We start from the raw sequence: 17372 nt of genomic DNA, 5'->3' as shown, positions 1-17372 counted from the left end.
TAGCACCTACAGATGAAGCATTATGGAGTCTTAAAGGAGGCCTGGGTAAGGCCAAAATGTAATAAATATGCCAACTTCTAGATACAAATATATGTCAACAATTCTTCCTCTAAAATAACTATATTATTGATTACATTTCATGAACATTCCAAAAGTAATGGATTTTTGTTGTTGTTTGGCTTTAGTGAGGAATCACTAAAGGAGTTCAGGTGCCACTGAAGTCTGCAAAGTGATTACCTCACCAACACTAATGTTTTTTTTTGTTCTTTATCAGTTCTCGCTGTGATATCTGGAGCTAAACTGACACTGAAACAAAGCAGGTCACCACATCCCGCGCTCGGACTGCAATAGCATCGAATAGCCCCCGTGATATGCAACTGTTCAGGGAAGTCAGGAACCAATACACGCAGTCAGTCAGGAAAGCTAAGGCCAGCTTCTTCAGGCAGAAGTTTGCATCCTGTAGCTCCAACTCCAAAAAGTTCTGGGACACTGAAGTCCATGGAGAACAAGAGCACCTCCTCCCAGCTGCCCACTGCACTGAGGCTAGGTAACATGGTCTCCACCGATAAATCCATGATTATCGAAAACTTCAATAAGCACTTCTCAACGGCTGGCCATGCCTTCCGCCTGGCTACTCCAACCTCTGCCAACAGCTCTGCCCCCCCCCCCGCAGCTCCTCGCCCAAGCCTCTCCAGGTTCTCCTTTACCCAAATCCATATAGCAGATGTTCTGAAAGAGCTGCAAAACCTGGACCCGTACAAATCAGCTGGGCTTGACAATCTGGACCCTCTATTTCTGAAACTATCTGCCGCCATTGTCGCAACCCCTATTACCAGCCTGTTCAACCTCTCTTTCATATCGTCTGAGATCCCCAAGGATTGGAAAGCTGCCGCAGTCATCCCCCTCTTCAAAGGGGGAGACACCCTGGACCCAAACTGTTATAGACCTATATCCATCCTGCCCTGCCTATCTAAGGTCTTCGAAAGCCAAGTCAACAAACAGGTCACTGAACATCTCGAATCCCACCGTACCTTCTCCGCTGTGCAATGTGGTTTCCGAGCCGGTCACGGGTGCACCTCAGCTACACTCAAGGTACTAAACGATATCATAACCGCCATCGATAAAAGACAGTACTGTGCAGCCGTCTTCATCGACCTCGCCAAGGCATTCGACTCTGTCAATAACCATATTCTTATCGGCAGACTCAATAGCCTCGGTTTTTCGGATGACTGCCTTGCCTGGTTCACCAATTACTTTGCAGACAGAGTTCAGTGTGTCAAATCGGAGGGCATGCTGTCCGGTCCTCTGGCAGTCTCTATGGGGGTGCCACAGGGTTCAATTCTCGGGCCGACTCTTTTCTCTGTATACATCAATGATGTTGCTCTTGCTGCATACGATTCCCTGATCCACCTCTACGCAGACGACACCATTCTATATACTTTTGGTCCGTCATTGGACACTGTGCTATTTAACCTCCAAACAAGCTTCAATGCCATACAGCACTCCTTCCGTGGCCTCCAACTGCTCTTAAACGCGAGTAAAACCAAATGCATGCTTTTCAACCGATCGCTGCCTGCACCCGCATGCCCGACTAGCATCACCACCCTGGATGGTTCCGACCTTGAATATGTGGACATCTATAAGTACCTAGGTGTCTGGCTAGACTGCAAACTCCAGACTCACATCAAACATCTCCAATCGAAAATCAAATCAAGAGTCGGCTTTCTATTCCGCAACAAAGCCTCCTTCACTCACGCCGCCATGCTTACCCTAGTAAAACTGACTATCCTACCGATCCTCGACTTCGGCGATGTCATCTACAAAATGGCTTCCAACACTCTACTCAGCAAACTGGATGCAGTCTATCACAGTGCCATCCGTTTTGTCACTAAAGCACCTTATACCACCCACCACTGCGACTTGTATGCTCTAGTCGGCTGGCCGTCGCCAGACCCACTGGCTCCAGGTCATCTACAAGTCCATGCTAGGTAAAGCTCCGCCTCATCTCAGTTCACTGGTCATGATGGCAACACCCATCCGTAGCACGCGCTCCAGCAGGTGTATCTCACTGATCATCCCTAAAGCCAACACCTCATTTGGCCGCCTTTCGTTCCAGTACTCTGCTGCCTGTGACTGGAACGAACTGCAAAAATCGCTGAAGTTGGAGACTTTTATCTCCCTCACCAACTTCAAACATCAGCTATCCGAGCAGCTAACCGATCGCTGCAGCTGTACATAGTCTATTGGTAAATAGCCCACCCATTTTCACCTACCTCATTCCCATACTGTTTTTATACTGTTTTTTATTTATTTACTTTTCTGCTCTTTTGCACACCAATATCTCTACCTGTACATGACCATCTGATCATTTATCACTCCAGTGTTAATCTGCAAAATTGTATTATTCACCTACCTCCTCATGCCTTTTGCACACATTGTATATAGACTGCCCATTTTTTTCTACTGTGTTATTGACTTGTTAATTGTTTACTCCATGTGTAACTGTGTTGTCTGTTCACACTGCTATGCTTTATTTTGGCCAGGTCGCAGTTGCAAATGAGAACTTGTTCTCAACTAGCCTACCTGGTTAAATAAAGGTGAAATAAAATAAAAATAAAAAAGTGTGGCCAAATATTTAAAAGCCGTGTGAAAACAGCTATAAATGGATGCGGGGGTGACGAAAGTGGGGGGGAAGAAAAAGGCCTTCCACTAGCTTGTCTTTTATGTTTAGGCATAAACTGCGTTTGTGCCAAGCTCAAGGTTTGGTATGTAGAACAACAAGGTGATAACAGGAATAGGCACTCCAGGCACTGGGCAAGTGCATATTACATAAACACAAACAATGGAGGTGTACAATGGTGGGAACACGTGAGTAAGAGACCAGGCCCTAATAGTTAGGATTTTCTTTTTTAAAGATACAGAAAATATCTAGGTTTCTTGGCATTCACTTTCGCCTGTCCAGTTCTCTCATTTCAAATAAATTAAATGTGGAGAGGGAGCCATTTGAGATGTGACCCATGTCTACTTCCTGCTCCCTGTAGCCCTTTACACTCGAACCTGTATACGGGTTGAAAATGGCATATTTGGGCACTGGTAAGCGCCTAAATTGGAACACAGTGGCTATACAATAACATGCAGTGTCAACATTTATGATCACTATGTTTGATGTACAATTACAAGATGACATGGTGTTATACCCTAGGTTGTTCTGAACAGAATGAGCATGTTTGTCTCGTTGGATTCTGTTTGTCTCGTTGGATTCTAAACTTTGAACATTGAGATATTAAAGACATGATAGATCATATATCGTATACAAAGGAGCGAGATCTGTAGAAAGACAGTGGCTGTGGAATGTGCTGGGTGGACGGGAGGAGATCAAAAGATCGCTATAGGGGAAGCAGGTGGACATCTGTGAATTAGGCAAAGGAGGGGTTGAGGTCAGGTCAGATCCCCTGAAGGGAATAATAAGGGTTGTAACGATTGGAGAGAAGGAGGAGTGTCTTAAGTGGGATATTAAACTTGGTTAAGCTTCTCTAGTGTCCGTGAGTTATTTACTGTGAAAAATTAGAACCTGACGGTCTAACGCGTGACTCTTTTCTATGCGCACCAAAATTACAATCTGTTTCTCTGAATTGCCCCGTGAAAGCCTAACACCGTAAGATAGCATTTTATAACTTAGCTAGTCATGTTGGCAATAGAACAAGCTTTCATGATGCCCAGCTGACTCAGACTGCAATTTATAAAATGGGCTGTTTTTGGATTGCATGAACAACAGTGATTATGCGATGGCGGAGATGCAGGTCTGTGTTACAAACAAAACAACTACAAGTGTGCTTGCTCTTGTTGCTTAACAGCTCAGCTAGGAGAACGCAAAAAAAATCATGTTATAGTTGAAGACTCTTCTTCGAGTCATTAAAGTGTATTGAAATTAACGCAGGAACTCTGCACACCAGTTGGTCCTCTCACTCAAACTACTTTTTGTCTTATGTTGTACCTACCCCACATTTTCCAGGAATATTGTTATCATGTTACTGAATGTATCCAGAGTATTTTCAGATTCCCTTATCAACAAATGCGGCGAAAAGTACAGTGAAGGTAAAACGCACATAAAATCAACAGTGTAATGTTCGGATTCAGCCTTGTGAAAGGTGAACTGTCGTATCCTCAACTTTGGTCAAATAATGTTCCCATAATCTCCAAACTGTTCCCTTTCAATTGCTACTATGCTTATGCATTTCATATTTCTTCTGTAAAAAAAACATTTCAATTTAGCCCTATCCATATAGGCCAAATCGCACGACTGTAAAGGGTTGTAGCGTAGGGCGGCAGGGTAGCCTAGTGGTTAGAGCGTTGGACTAGTAACCGGGAGGTTGCGAGTTCAAACCCCCGAGCTGACAAGGTACAAATCTGTTGTTCTGCCCCTGAACAGGCAGTTAACCCACTGTTCCCAGGCCATCATTGAAAATAAGAATATGTTATTTAACTGACTTGCCTGGTTAAATAAAGGTTAAAAAAAAAAACCTTTAAACCGGTTGTTGAACACATAATTTGACTCCTACAGACTACTTTTTCACAGGATTCTCCTCCTCTCTAAAACCAGAACCAAAACCCTGCCCCTTCCCCCTGTTCTACAATAGGAAAGGGTCTGCAAGATGTTCTCTACTAGGATTTAGCAACTACTGTTATTCCACACATCTGAGGGAGTTATTTGTATAGCCTACTGTACGCAAAAGGCATGCATTTCAACAGGTCATAACAGGTCAACATAGGAAACCTTTTGCTGCGTCATGCTTTTTCTCACCTGCATACATGTGGAAGGTGAGCCTTTCGATGAGCTTGAGCACTGTACCCGCCTTGATGATGGGGATGCCCGACTTGGACTGCACGTTCTCCTCGAACACCACGTTCTCCTCAGAGTCGGGCGTGGCGAACCGGTAAAGCTCCGCCCCGGGCAGCCTCATTTGCTCCTCCTTCTCCTCCTGTAGCATGGCCGAGTCCAGCATGCGCTCCAGCGTCGAGCGGTACTGCAGTGAGATGAGCGCCGCCATCCAGCCATTCTTGTCCTCGGCCGACTTGGCGGCGAACACCATGCTGTTGCCATCTTTGAGGATGATCTCAAAGGCGTGCCGGTACTCGCCCTCCTTGTCGTCCTTGTCATTGATCTGAACCTTGCGCATTAAGAACTTCTCCTTGAGGCGGTATTCGGCGGTGGACGAGGCGCCAGGCAAGCGCGGCTGGCCGTGGTTGGACTTGCAGCAGATCATCAGGCCGTCGAAGAGGAAGATGTGCCGTTCGTGCTTGGCGCCCACGCGTGTCAGCGTCCCCTCCATGATGAATTCGTTGCAGCACTGGCCAATGTCCTTGCCCTCCCAGCCATCAATGTTCTTCTGGATCTCGTTCATCTTCTTGATGGCCAGGTGCTTGCCTTTCATCTGCTGGCTGTAGAAGCGGCAGGCTGACTCGCTGGTGCCGCCGTAGAGTTTGAGGAGAGAGAGAAAGAAAAGATGAGATAAAATGACAAAAAAGTTGAATGTAAGAGAAAGAATGTGAGAGAAAAAAAGGAAAGCGGGGGAGAAGAGAGGAAGGGAAATGTGGGTCTGATGTTCACAGCCCACTGACAATGGAAAACAAGTCAACAAAGCCAGCGAGACTGAGATTGAGTGGAGGGTCAGTGTGGGTGGCTAAAGCAGCGGTACAACTAAACCTGGTCCAGGAGGGGGTTCCTACAAATAACAACTCCTTAACAAAACACTGGGTGCGACTGAAGCGACGTGACTGACGTCCTCTCACTTGTGAACTGGGTTTATTTTCAGAAAATGTGTATATATTTGTATGAAAATAAGATTCAACAACTGAGACATAAACTGAACAAGAGACGTGACTAACATAAATTGAATAATGTGTCCCTGAACAAAGTGTTAACGACTCTGTGGCCACCAGCTGCATTAGGTACTGCAGTGCATCTCCTCCATGGACTGTACCAGATTTGCCAGTTCTTGCTGTGAGATGTTACCCCACTCTTCCACCAAGGCACTTGCAAGTTCCCTGACATTTCCTAGACCTCACCCTCCGATCCAACAGGTCCCAGACATGCTCAGTGGGATTGGAGTCCGGGCACTTCGCAGGCCACGGCAGCACACTGACGTTCCTGTCTTGCAGGAAATCACACACAGAACGAGCAGTATGGCTGGTGGCATTGGGTCATATCAGGATGAGGGAGGAGGATGTCTTCCCTGTGACGACCACCGTTGAGATTGCCTGCAATGACAACAAGCTCAGTCCGATGATGCTGTGACACCGCCCCAGACCATGACGGACCCTCCACCTCCAAATCGGTCTCGCTCCAGAGTACAGGCCTTGGTGTAACGCTCATTCCTTCTACGATAAACGCAAATCCGACCATCACCCCTGGTGAGACAAAACCGTGACTCGTCAGTGACAAGTACTTTTTGCCAGTCCTGTCTGGTCCAGCGACGGTGGGTTTGTGCCCATAGGCAACATTGTTGCCAGCGATGTCTGGTGAGGACCTGCCTTACTACAGGCCTACAAGCCCTCAGTCCAGCCTCTCTCAGCCTATTGCGGACAGTCTGAGCACTGATGGAGGGACTGTGCATTCCTGGTGTAACTCGGGCAGTTGTTGTTGTCATCCTGTACCTGTCCCGCAGGTGTGATGTTCGGATGTACCAGTTCTGTGCAAGTGTTGTTACACGTGGTCTGCCACTGCGAGGACGATCAGTTGTCTATCCTGTCTCCCTGTAGCGCGGTCTTAGGTGTCTCACAGTACAGACATGGGAAACAGTGTTTAAACCCTTTACAATGAAGATCTGTGAAATTATTTGGATTTTAATGAATTATCTCTGAAAAACAGGGTCCTGAAAAAGGGACATTTATTTTTTATAATACTGACCCTAACCTTAAAGGAAAATTCCACCCAAAAACTCTTTTAGTTTTTGTTTCGTTAGTCCATTGTTGATATAGTCCTTAAATGTTTTGCATGTCAGCAATCCAATAAAGGACTAATGAAATAAATACTAAAAGATAGTTTTTGGATGGGAGTTTTCCTTTAACCACACAAATAACCCTAAACGTAACCTAACCAGAACCCATTAGGTAGTTCAACATCTGTTTGCTGGTCAGTCATGTCCCTTCAGTTTACACCCAGCAGACCAATTGACTAAACTTCCTCACCATTCCGGCAGTTCAGTTCGAGGAAGGGCCCACACCCATGGTTAACAGGGTGCCTTGGAGGACCAAATGATAAAGTGCATAAGAATAGAATGAGTCTAAAAGAATAAAGAGCATCTGATTATATTTATTTGAGCCAGACACTATTTAAATATTGTTTTGGTTCATCATACCATTAACATGGTCTATGGTATGACTATCATATTCAAAATGAGCTATGAGTATCTCTCATTCCAGATCTTTTAGGACCACAATGTAGACTAGTCTGTTTTAATCAATCTCTTTATTCTTATATTATACCAATGTCTATTTAAAGTATTTATTCATTACTAAGGACCATGCCCCCTGTAATAATTAGGTCATGTGAGGAGTAAGTTTAAAACTCTTTCAGCAATTCAATACAAAAAGACTGGTTTGAGTGACAAAAAGACTGGTTTGAGTGAAAACCAGCACATACGGTGCTCTTTCAAAACCAGAATGACAAAACTTAAGTAAGCAGAAGAGGAGAAAGCATGCGGCACACCAGAACCAGAATCTCACCTCTACTGCTCATGACAAATCAGCTGAGCAATAATTCCAATCATCACTTCTAAAACAACCTACTTAGAATAATCTAACAGCATTGCGCCACTGGGGCTTGATTTCAGATATCCCATTTTTTTGGGGGGGGCTCAAGATTTGTTGGTGGTTCTACAAATTGATTGAGTGAGAGGGTGATAGGAAAAAAATCAACATGGATTTAACACCCGCTAGTACAGTGCGTCTGAACTAAAACTACTTGTAAACAATTGCGGGAGGGCTTACTTTGTTTTTCGTGGACGCACGACGACTCGCATCAGCACTCCTGAGAGGAGGGGGAGGCAGGCGAAGCCAACTCACGCGCCTGTCTTCATACCAGCACCTCAAAGTACAGGATGACTTTCACCCGGCCCGAATTAGCTTCGCTGAGAGACAAGGGGCACCTCTGAAGGGCAAGGGATAGACTACATACAAAATTCACCCCAGAAACTACAATTTCCATTTCCCAGTCCATTAAGTGTGAAACTCTAAAAACTATACACAGAAAGAAACTGTCAAAACTTTGCCAACTCTCAAGTCTGATCAAAGAGGTTATATTTGAAGTGCATTTACATTCATCTTTAAACGAGCAGTCTTGCAATGAAATTAATCAAGTAGTTAATTAAAGCAAAAAATTATAATGAGAATCATTATCAAACCATCATTTATCCCAGGCAGCGATGGACCTTGCCAGAGCATTGGCGACTAAGAGCTTATTACGTTTTTCCTAATGAACAGCAAGGTTGCGAAAGAGCAAACATAATTCAAATGGCTGTGACAGAGCTCTTGGGTTGTTCTTTGTTCTGGCTCTCGAGATACAAAGACCCCTAGAGACAGGAAAGGTGTAGCGAAACCGCAAAAGTCAATAAAGGTAACCCTTGTGGGGTACCCCAACTCAGTGTGTCCTCTCGGAACGTCCATTTTAGCCTCCTACGTGTGTCACCATCCCCACGTTCCCGCCAAAGTATGGGGTGCAAAGACATACCGTAAGATAAGCCATCCTTTCCCCATGAAAAATAAACAAAAAAACAACTAAAAAGAACAGCAAAGGGGTAATCTTTTTCTCGTTTATAACCTGTGTCCTCCACTCAAGTAAAGAACGAGCGACAGCCGCATGTAACCAAAAAAACACCCTGTTTTCTTCACCAATACAAAAGGAGGGATGGAGATAAAAATGGTCCGCACGGTTTGGATGCTAAAGTATACTGTTGAAAGCAAGGGAATTCTCCCTCCCCTTTCAAATTATATCACACCAGAACAGGACAGCCCTATTCCTGACACAACTTCCCTCTGACAACACAGTGGCGAGCCCCCCTCCAACTCCCCCCCCACAAGTCTATTTTAGGTCCAGAGGGAAACTCAGAACTGAGCTTAGGGTGGGGGTGGGGGGGGGGGGGTGCAGAGGATGGGAGGAGTACACCAATGAGGCAGTAGTATGAATTGCTGTGTGTGTGTTAGTGTGGGTGTCTATTGTGAGGTGTGTATTGTGCTGTGCAAGTGTTAACGCCTCTGAGTATATATAGTGCACATATGAGACATATCCACCTTTTGGTGCTTGTCTGGTCTGTGCCATTATGTGTGTGTGAGTTATCTTCCCATATTTTGCTTGTGGATTTCTATTACTGTGTGTGCATATGTACTGTGTGTGTCAGAGCTAGCTTTGTATCTTCTTGGGTAAAGAGAACCAGGTGTGGATGGACCAGGAGGGGTTGTAAATTGGCGCTCCTCTGCCTACCTCAGCCTCCTCTTGGCCATGTTCTTGGAGCAGATCCTCTCCATGCTACTCTGCAGATTGAGCAGCGCCGTGATGGCCTGTTTCAGACACTCCTTGTCCTCCTCGTCCTCACTTTTCTCCTCTAGTTGCTGTGGAAAGGAGGGGGCAAGAGGGGATGGGGCAGAGAAAGAGGGGTAGAGAATAAAATGTTGGATCAGGTGGTTTCGCTGGTAGGGGGAGTCTAGAGAAGGATCATGATGCGGTATAAGGCCAAACTCATGAGCGAGATTACGGCTGAGGGAGAAAAAAAATATCCCTCCCTCTCCATCATTCTCTAATTACCAACTCCCTCAACTCCAGTGTTTCCCCTTAATTCATACTTTCTTGAGCGACTACCAAGGATTGGTCCAACATTACCAACATTGTCTCGCCCTCCTTTATATATACAATTGTGGGTTGAGAATGACACAAATATTTATTTCCACAACGTTTGCTGCTTCAGTGTCTTTAGATATTTTTGTCAGATGTTACTATGGAATATTGAAGTATAATTACAAGCATTTCATAAGTGTCAAAGGTTTTAATTGACAATTACATGAAATTGATGCAAAGAGTCAATATTTGCAGTGTTGACCCTTCTTTTTCAAGACCTCTGCAATCCCCCCTGGCATGCTGTCAATTAACTTCTGGGCCACATCCTGACTGATGGCAGCCCATTCTTGCATAATCAATGCTTGGTGTTTGTCAGTCTGTCCCTGATGTTTTTCCTGGAGAGAAGTGGCTTCTTTGCTGCCCTTCTTGACACCAGGCCATCCTCAAAACGTCTTTGCCTCACTGTGCGTGCAGACGCACTCACACCTGCCAGCTGACATTCCTGAGCAAGCACTGTACTGGTGGTGCCCCGATCCAGCAGCTGAATCAACTTTATGAAACGGTCCTGGCGCTTGCTGGACTTTCTTGGGTGCCCTGAAGCCTTCTTCACAACAATTGAACCGCTCTCCTTGAAGTTCTTGATGATCCGATAAATGGTTGATTTAGGTGCAATCTTACTGGCACCAATATCATTGCCTGTGAAGCCCTTTTTGTGCAAAGCAATGATGAAGGAACATGTTTCCTTGCAGCTAATCATGGTTGACAGAGGAAGAACAATGATTCCAAGCACCACCCTCCTTTTGAAGCTTCCAGTCAGTTATTCGAACTCAATCAGCATGACAGAGTGATCTCCAGCCTTGTCTTCGTCAACACTCACACCTTTGTTAACGAGATAATCATTGACATGATGTCAGCTGGTCCTTTTGTGGCAGGGCTGAAATGCAGTGGAAATGTTTTGGGGGATTCAGTTCATTTGCATGGCAAAGAGGGACTTTTCAATTAATTGCAATTCATCTGATCACTCTTCATAACATTCTGGAGTATATGCAAATTGCCATCATACAAACTGAGGCAGCAGTCTTTGTGAAAATGTATATTTGTGTCATTCTCAAAACTTTTGGACACAACTAAAGCTCATTCAATTTTTTCAGACCCCTTGATTTTTTTACAGCCTTATTCTAAAATTGATTAAAACATTCCCACCCCCATTATCAATCTACACACAATACCCCATAATGACAAAGTGAAAAAAGTGAAAACAGAAATACCTTATTATTGAGACCCTTTGCTATGAGACTTGACATTGAGCTCAGGTGTATCCTGTTTCCATTGATCATCCTTGAGATGTTTCTACAACTTGGAGTCAACCTGTGGTAAATTAATTTCATCGGACATGATTTGGAAAGGCACACAACCTGTCTATATAAGGTCCCACAGTTGACAATGCATGTCAGAGCAAAAACCAAGCCATGAGGTTGAAGGAATTGTACGTAGAGGTCCGAGACAGGATTGTGTTGAGGCACAGATCTGAGGAAGGGTACCCAAAAATAACTGCAGCATTGAAGGTCCCCAAGAACACAGTGGCCTCCATCATTCTTAAATGAAAGAATTTTGGAACCACCAAGACTCTTCCCAGAGCTGGACACCCAGCCAAACGGAGCAATCGGGGGAGAAGGGCCTGACCAGGAACCCGATGGTCACTCTGACAAAGCTCCAGAGTTCCTCTGTGGAGATGGGAGAATATTCCAGAAGGACAACCATATCTGCAGTACTCCACCAATCTGGCCTTTATGTTAGAGTGGCCAGAAGGAAGCCACTCCTCAGTAAAAAGGCACATGACAGCTGGCTTGGACTTTGCCAAAAGGCACCTAAAAACTCAGGTCTGATGAAACCAAGATTGAATTATTTGGCCTGAATGCCAAGCGCCATGTCTGGCGGAAACCTGGCACGGCCCCTAAGGTGAAGCATGGTGGGGTTCAGCGGCAGGGACTGTGAGACTAGTCAGGATCAAGGGAAAGATGAATGGAGCAAAGCAGAGTGAGATCCTTGATGAAAACCTGCTCCAGAGCGCTCAGGATCTCAGACTGGGGTGAAAGTTCACCTTCCAACAGGACAATGACCCTGAGCTCGCAGCCACGACAACAAATCTCTGAATGTCCTTGAGTGGCCCAGCCAGAGCCCGGACTTAAACCGGGTCTGGAAAGACCTGAAAATAGCTGTGCATGGACGTTCCCTATCCAACCTGACAGAGCTGGAGAGGATCTGCAAAGAAGAATGGGAGAAACTCCCCAAATACAGGTGTGCCAAGCTTGTAGCCTCAGAGAAGGGAGAGTAGGTGGGAGGGACACCATGAGAAGACTCATGGTTGTAATTGCTGACAAAGGTGCATCATCAAGGTACTGACTAATTTTTTATTTCACCTTCATTTAACCAGGTAGGCTAGTTGAGAACAAGTTCTCATTTGCAACTGCGACCTGGCCAAGATAAAGCATAGCAGTGTGAACAGACAACACAGAGTTACACATGGAGTAAAAAATTAACAAGTCAATAACACAGTAGAAAAAAAGTGGAGTCTCTGACGAATAGTCGTTATGGGGTATTGTGTGTAGATTGATGAGGGAAAAAAACTATTTAATCAATTTTAGAACGAGGCTGTAACGTAACAAAATGTGTAAAAAGTCAAGGTGTCTGAATACAATGTATAAGCAATATATACACGTACATGGCACTGGTAGCCAAATGTGTTTAGGTGAGTGGACCTAAAGTAACCATAAGTTTTTTATCTATGTCATCTTCTTTGCAGTTTTATTCAAGTCTCTAAACTAATAAGGTAGCTAGCATGCCGTGGTTAAAGTACAGAAAGCCCTACCTTTTGCATCTGTAGCAACAGTGTCTATATTATATTATATATATTTATTTAACTAGGCAAGTCAGTTAAGAACTAATTCTTATTTACAATGACAGCCTACCCCCGGCCAAACCTGGACGACGCTGTGCCAACTGTGCGCCGCCCTATGGGGCTCCCAATCACGGCCGGATCTGGTTGAGCAGCCTGGATTCAAACCAGGGACTGTAGTGACGCCTCTTACACTGAGATGCAGTGCCTTAGACCGCTGCGCCACTCGGGAGCCCCATGGTCTTTTATAGTCTTGTATACCTGTGCAAACGCATTTTATTTTTATTTATTTTTACCTTTATTTAACTAGGCAAGTCAGTTAAGAACAAATTCTTATTTTCAATGACGGCCTAGGAACAGTGGGTTAACTGCCTCTTCCGGTTACTAGTCCAATACTCTAACCACTAGACTACCCTGCCGCATGACATGTAAAGGATAATCAATGAGGGACTATGCGTTCTATGGGAAATAATGAACGACGTGGAAGGAGTGTTCTACTATGTGCCAGCGGCGTGGAACTAACCTTCCACGGAGTTGCATAAACCCATGGGTTTGCATTCTATGGCTGTCCCTTTGGCTATGCCATCTGAGGACAAGGCAGAAAGAGACTCCTCTCCACACCCACTTTCCCTTTACCCTGGACTCGCAGTAAGTAAGCTAGGGGTAGAAAAGAAATTCTGCGATTTAGCCCTCTCCAGAGCAGCCGCCACTTCCATGGCTTGCTGGAAAGAGGCTTAGGGGAGAATAAGGACTGTGTGGGCCAAATCTTTGCCTAAGTGTGAACAAGAAGCCCGGCACTAAGGCTCTCTCGGAGGGGGCACATGGTTCCTGTCCTTGTGACTTTTGGCAGATATTCCACGCTAGTACAGATCATGTGGTCCAGCGGTAACACTTTCTGCTCTAAAACACATGCATGACTAACCACCAGAGACCAATCGCAGCATCCTCCCTTCCTTCTGTGTCCCTCCCACCTACTCTCCCTTCTCTGATTTCAAACCTGTCTGAATAAGTTAAACAATACGAGAAGGAGTGTGGAACCTCGCAAGGGGCAATCTGCAATTGATACATTCATTTTTTAACTTTTAAATGAATGATATATACCCATTCATTCTTTAAAAATATTTTTAAAATGCCTCATGGTTAAAACGATCATGTTGAGACCATGGATGTCAAGTCCTTGAATCCATAGATCTGTCTATGAATTTGAGAGTGGTTACATTTCTCCTGCCCCATCCCTTAGATGGGACCCTTTTGTTGTTGTTTTAGACTGCATTATTTAAAGAAAAAAAAAGAAAAACATTGAGATTCCACATCAACTGTGGGCTGGTGGATCATCGGAGAAAAACAAGCCCCCTGCATCCAACCAAGGCAGTCTGATCCATATACAGTACCTTCAGAGATACTGACACAACATATTTATACACTATTATTATTAAATGTTATAATATATGCCATTTAGCAGACTTTCATCCAAAGTGATTTCCAGTCCAGCGTGCATATATTTTACGTATGGGTGGCCCTGGGAATCGAACCCACAATCCTGGCAATGCAGCAAGTGCCATGCTCAACCAATTGAGCTACAGAGGACCACATTATGAATTCTCATACATGCTTACCTTTAAGATCTCGAAATAGTGGAGACAATGATAGACCGGTGTCAGGAGCAACCGGGGCAGGACGTACTGGACTGCTTCCTTAAAGCCTTCGCATATAGACTGGGGAGTCAGAGACAGAGAGAGATGAGGGTTAACTTGGGCAGGTAATAAAGTGTCAAATCTTAACAAGGTAAACAGTGGTCTGGGGGGGGGGGGGGGATTCCTAAACAAACAAATATCTTACTTTAGGGAAAATCCACCCCTGAAAGGGCCAATAACATTTCTAGTATCTCAAATTGTTCTGGCAATTCTCACAGGAACTGCATTGTTTGACGTGCTTAAAAAAAATAAAAATAAAAATCACAATTATTTTTTACAATCGTATATTTTATGCCCTTTTTAGACCTATACATGCCTCCTGTAAGACCTTATGATCCATGAACTTGATGCAATTATACTCCTTATATAGTGTGCTCTAAAATGTGGAGTATGTCTAGATTCTGAAATACAACGGTTCACATTAATTCTAATTCATGTTTTGGAGCACAATGACACCAAGACGCTGCCTGTATCATGTACGGTTCACAAATCAAAAGCTTTACATGAGGCATGTACAGGTCTAAAAAGGGCTTAACATTTTCAATTTCATCTTGATTCTCAAAAAAAAGTATATTTCTGGGCCTTCCTGGCGTGGACCTTGCCTGGTTGCCCTTACAGTCATAATTTAATGCCAACCTGTGTTAGATGCACATCCAAGAATGGCAACCAACAAAAAAGTTAATGAGCAAATGCTTCCAATGAAATTCACATGTAAATAGCACGCGACCGATAATATTTGTACTACACGATTACTTACATTCCATCAGAGCAACTCCTATCTTTCTTAAAATGTAATTTGAATACATCAGTTGTTTACAATGTCTCCTATGACAACAAAAACATCAACAATGGAGTAATCAAGCCTGACTTTTGGGATTATGATAAGGAGTGGTCAGTGGGAGAAATGAGCAGGCTTGGGAGTGTGGTCAGTAGGCTGGGGGAATAATGAGCAGGCTTGGGAGTGTGGTCAGTAGGCTGGGGGAGTAATGAGCAGGCTTGAGAGTGTGGTCAGTAGGCTGGGGGAGTAATGAGCAGGCTTGGGAGTGTGGTCAGTGGGCTGGGGGAGAAATGAGCAGGCTTGGGAGTGTGGTCAGTAGGCTGGGGGAGAAATGAGCAGGCTTGGGAGTGTGGTCAATAGGCTGGGGGAGTAATGAGCAGGCTTGGGAGTGTGGTCGGTGGGCTGGGGGAGTAATGAGCAGGCTTGGGAGTGTGGTCAGTAGGCTGGGGGAGTAATGAGCAGGCTTGGGAGTGTGGTCAGTAGGCTGGGGGAGTAATGAGCAGGCTTGAGAGTGTGGTCAGTAGGCTGGGGGAGTAATGAGCAGGCTTAGGAGTGTGGTCAGTAGGCTGGGGGAGTAATGAGCAGGCTTGGGAGTGTGGTCAGTAGGCTGGGGGCTGTGGTCTCTGACCTGGAGGTAGAAGGCAGCTCCCGGTTTAGACAACTGGTTGAGGAAGTGATCGTGGAAGCCAGTCCGCAGGATGTCTTGAGCATATGTCTCATAGGGGTCGAAGGCCAGCTCCTGGAATCAAAAAGAAAGCTGTATCAAATGTCATGTGTTATAACAGTCGTGCTGCTGACACTGGCTACAACCATAGGGTGTAAGTGGGGTCTGTGAATGACAAGTAATCTTGCCTGGGACCTGAAGACTTGCGTTAGCTCCCTGATCTAACGCACGCACCCACCCACCCAGAAACACACACCCACGACCACCACACAAACACACACCAACCTCAGCCAGGTCTTCAAAGCAGCTGCCCACCAGCGGGTGTGGGCTCCCCTCATCTGTCATCTCCACCGTGTCTTCAATAAGGCCCAGCAGCTTAAGGGTGACCTCGTGGATGTCCACGATGCGGCTGAAGATGTTCTCCACGTCCTGCAGGGGGTAGTAGAGAGGGGGAGAGAGAGGAGAGAGAGCGAGAGAGGATGGGAGACAGGGAGGCCGTGAGAGAGTTGGGGGTAGAGGGGGAGGGTGATAGAGAGATAGGTGAAAGGGGGAGAACAGTAATGCAGGAAGGTGGCAGTAGAGAAGTGAGAAAGCGGTGGTAGAGAGGGGAAAAAAGTAGTAGAGTAGAGTCAAACAAAGTCATGATGGAAGATCATCGCTGCACACACGTGTGTGTGTGTGTGTGTGTGTGTATGAGTCTACCTCCATCACTACTCACATGGTGGGAGAAGAGTATGGCGTCGGAGGCCAAGGGCTCGCGGAACACCTTGATGATGAGGTTGAGGTCGCGCAGGTACTGTCGGACCTCGGCCATGAAGGTCTTGACCAGGTCGTAGTAGGTCTGCTCCTCGCTGGTGGACGGCTCCTCGTCCATCAGGGGGAAACCGCTGATGTCCTCCTCATCCTGGTGGAACATGTCCATCAGAACCTGGAGATGGGGGGGGGGGGGAAAGAGTAGAAACAGCCAGACATATTCTTACCAATTACTCAAGAAGAGTGATCTAGACCACTTTTTGCTCCTGAGTGGCGCAGCGGTCTACGGCACTGCATCTCAGTGCAAGAGGCGTCACTACAGTCCCTGGTTCGAATCCTGGCTGTATCATATCCGGCTGTGATTGGGAGACCCATAGGGCGGCGCACAATTGGCCCAGCGTCGTCCGGGTTTGGCCGGTGTAGGCCGTCATTGTAAATAAGAATTGTTCTTAACTAACTTGCCTAGTTAAATAAAAATAAATAATTATAGGTTGAATAGTCACACAGAGGGACATCAGCATAGATACCAGATTGGAGTCAATTCATTTTAGTTCAGTCAATTCAGGGAGTAAACTGAAATTCCAATTCCAATTTTCTTCGTAATTTTCTATAAAGAAAATGTGAAATTGGAATTTCAGTTTACTTCCCGAATTGAAATAGATCCTGAGAGACCAAAGCTTAGAAGCACGAGCAGGAGCACACACACACTCGCTCATTCAGCTGGCATTCTTCATCAGCTTATGTTCAGAAATGACCCT

At 45.3% G+C, this 17372-nt stretch overlaps 1 protein-coding gene across 4 annotated transcripts in view; it reads right to left on the bottom strand.

The window, feature by feature from the left end:
* Positions 1 to 17372, bottom strand: part of LOC124015254 (son of sevenless homolog 1-like) — a 75698-nt gene that overhangs the window by 30002 nt on the left and 28324 nt on the right. For all 4 annotated transcript variants that reach the window (XM_046330360.1, XM_046330362.1, XM_046330361.1 and 1 more), the window contains exons 5-10: positions 16580 to 16789; positions 16147 to 16290; positions 15826 to 15936; positions 14342 to 14440; positions 9479 to 9606; positions 4802 to 5463 (exon numbers count right to left, since the gene is read on the bottom strand). In XM_046330360.1, coding sequence (XP_046186316.1) covers positions 4802 to 5463; positions 9479 to 9606; positions 14342 to 14440; positions 15826 to 15936; positions 16147 to 16290; positions 16580 to 16789 — 1354 coding nt within the window. The remainder of the gene's footprint in view (positions 1 to 4801; positions 5464 to 9478; positions 9607 to 14341; positions 14441 to 15825; positions 15937 to 16146; positions 16291 to 16579; positions 16790 to 17372) is intronic.

This window comes from Oncorhynchus gorbuscha, linkage group LG26 (genome assembly GCF_021184085.1).
Source record: "Oncorhynchus gorbuscha isolate QuinsamMale2020 ecotype Even-year linkage group LG26, OgorEven_v1.0, whole genome shotgun sequence".
In the NCBI taxonomy this organism is placed as follows: Eukaryota; Metazoa; Chordata; class Actinopteri; order Salmoniformes; family Salmonidae; genus Oncorhynchus; species Oncorhynchus gorbuscha.
Note: the sequence above shows the minus strand (reverse complement) of the source record. Positions and strands in the feature narration are given on the sequence as shown.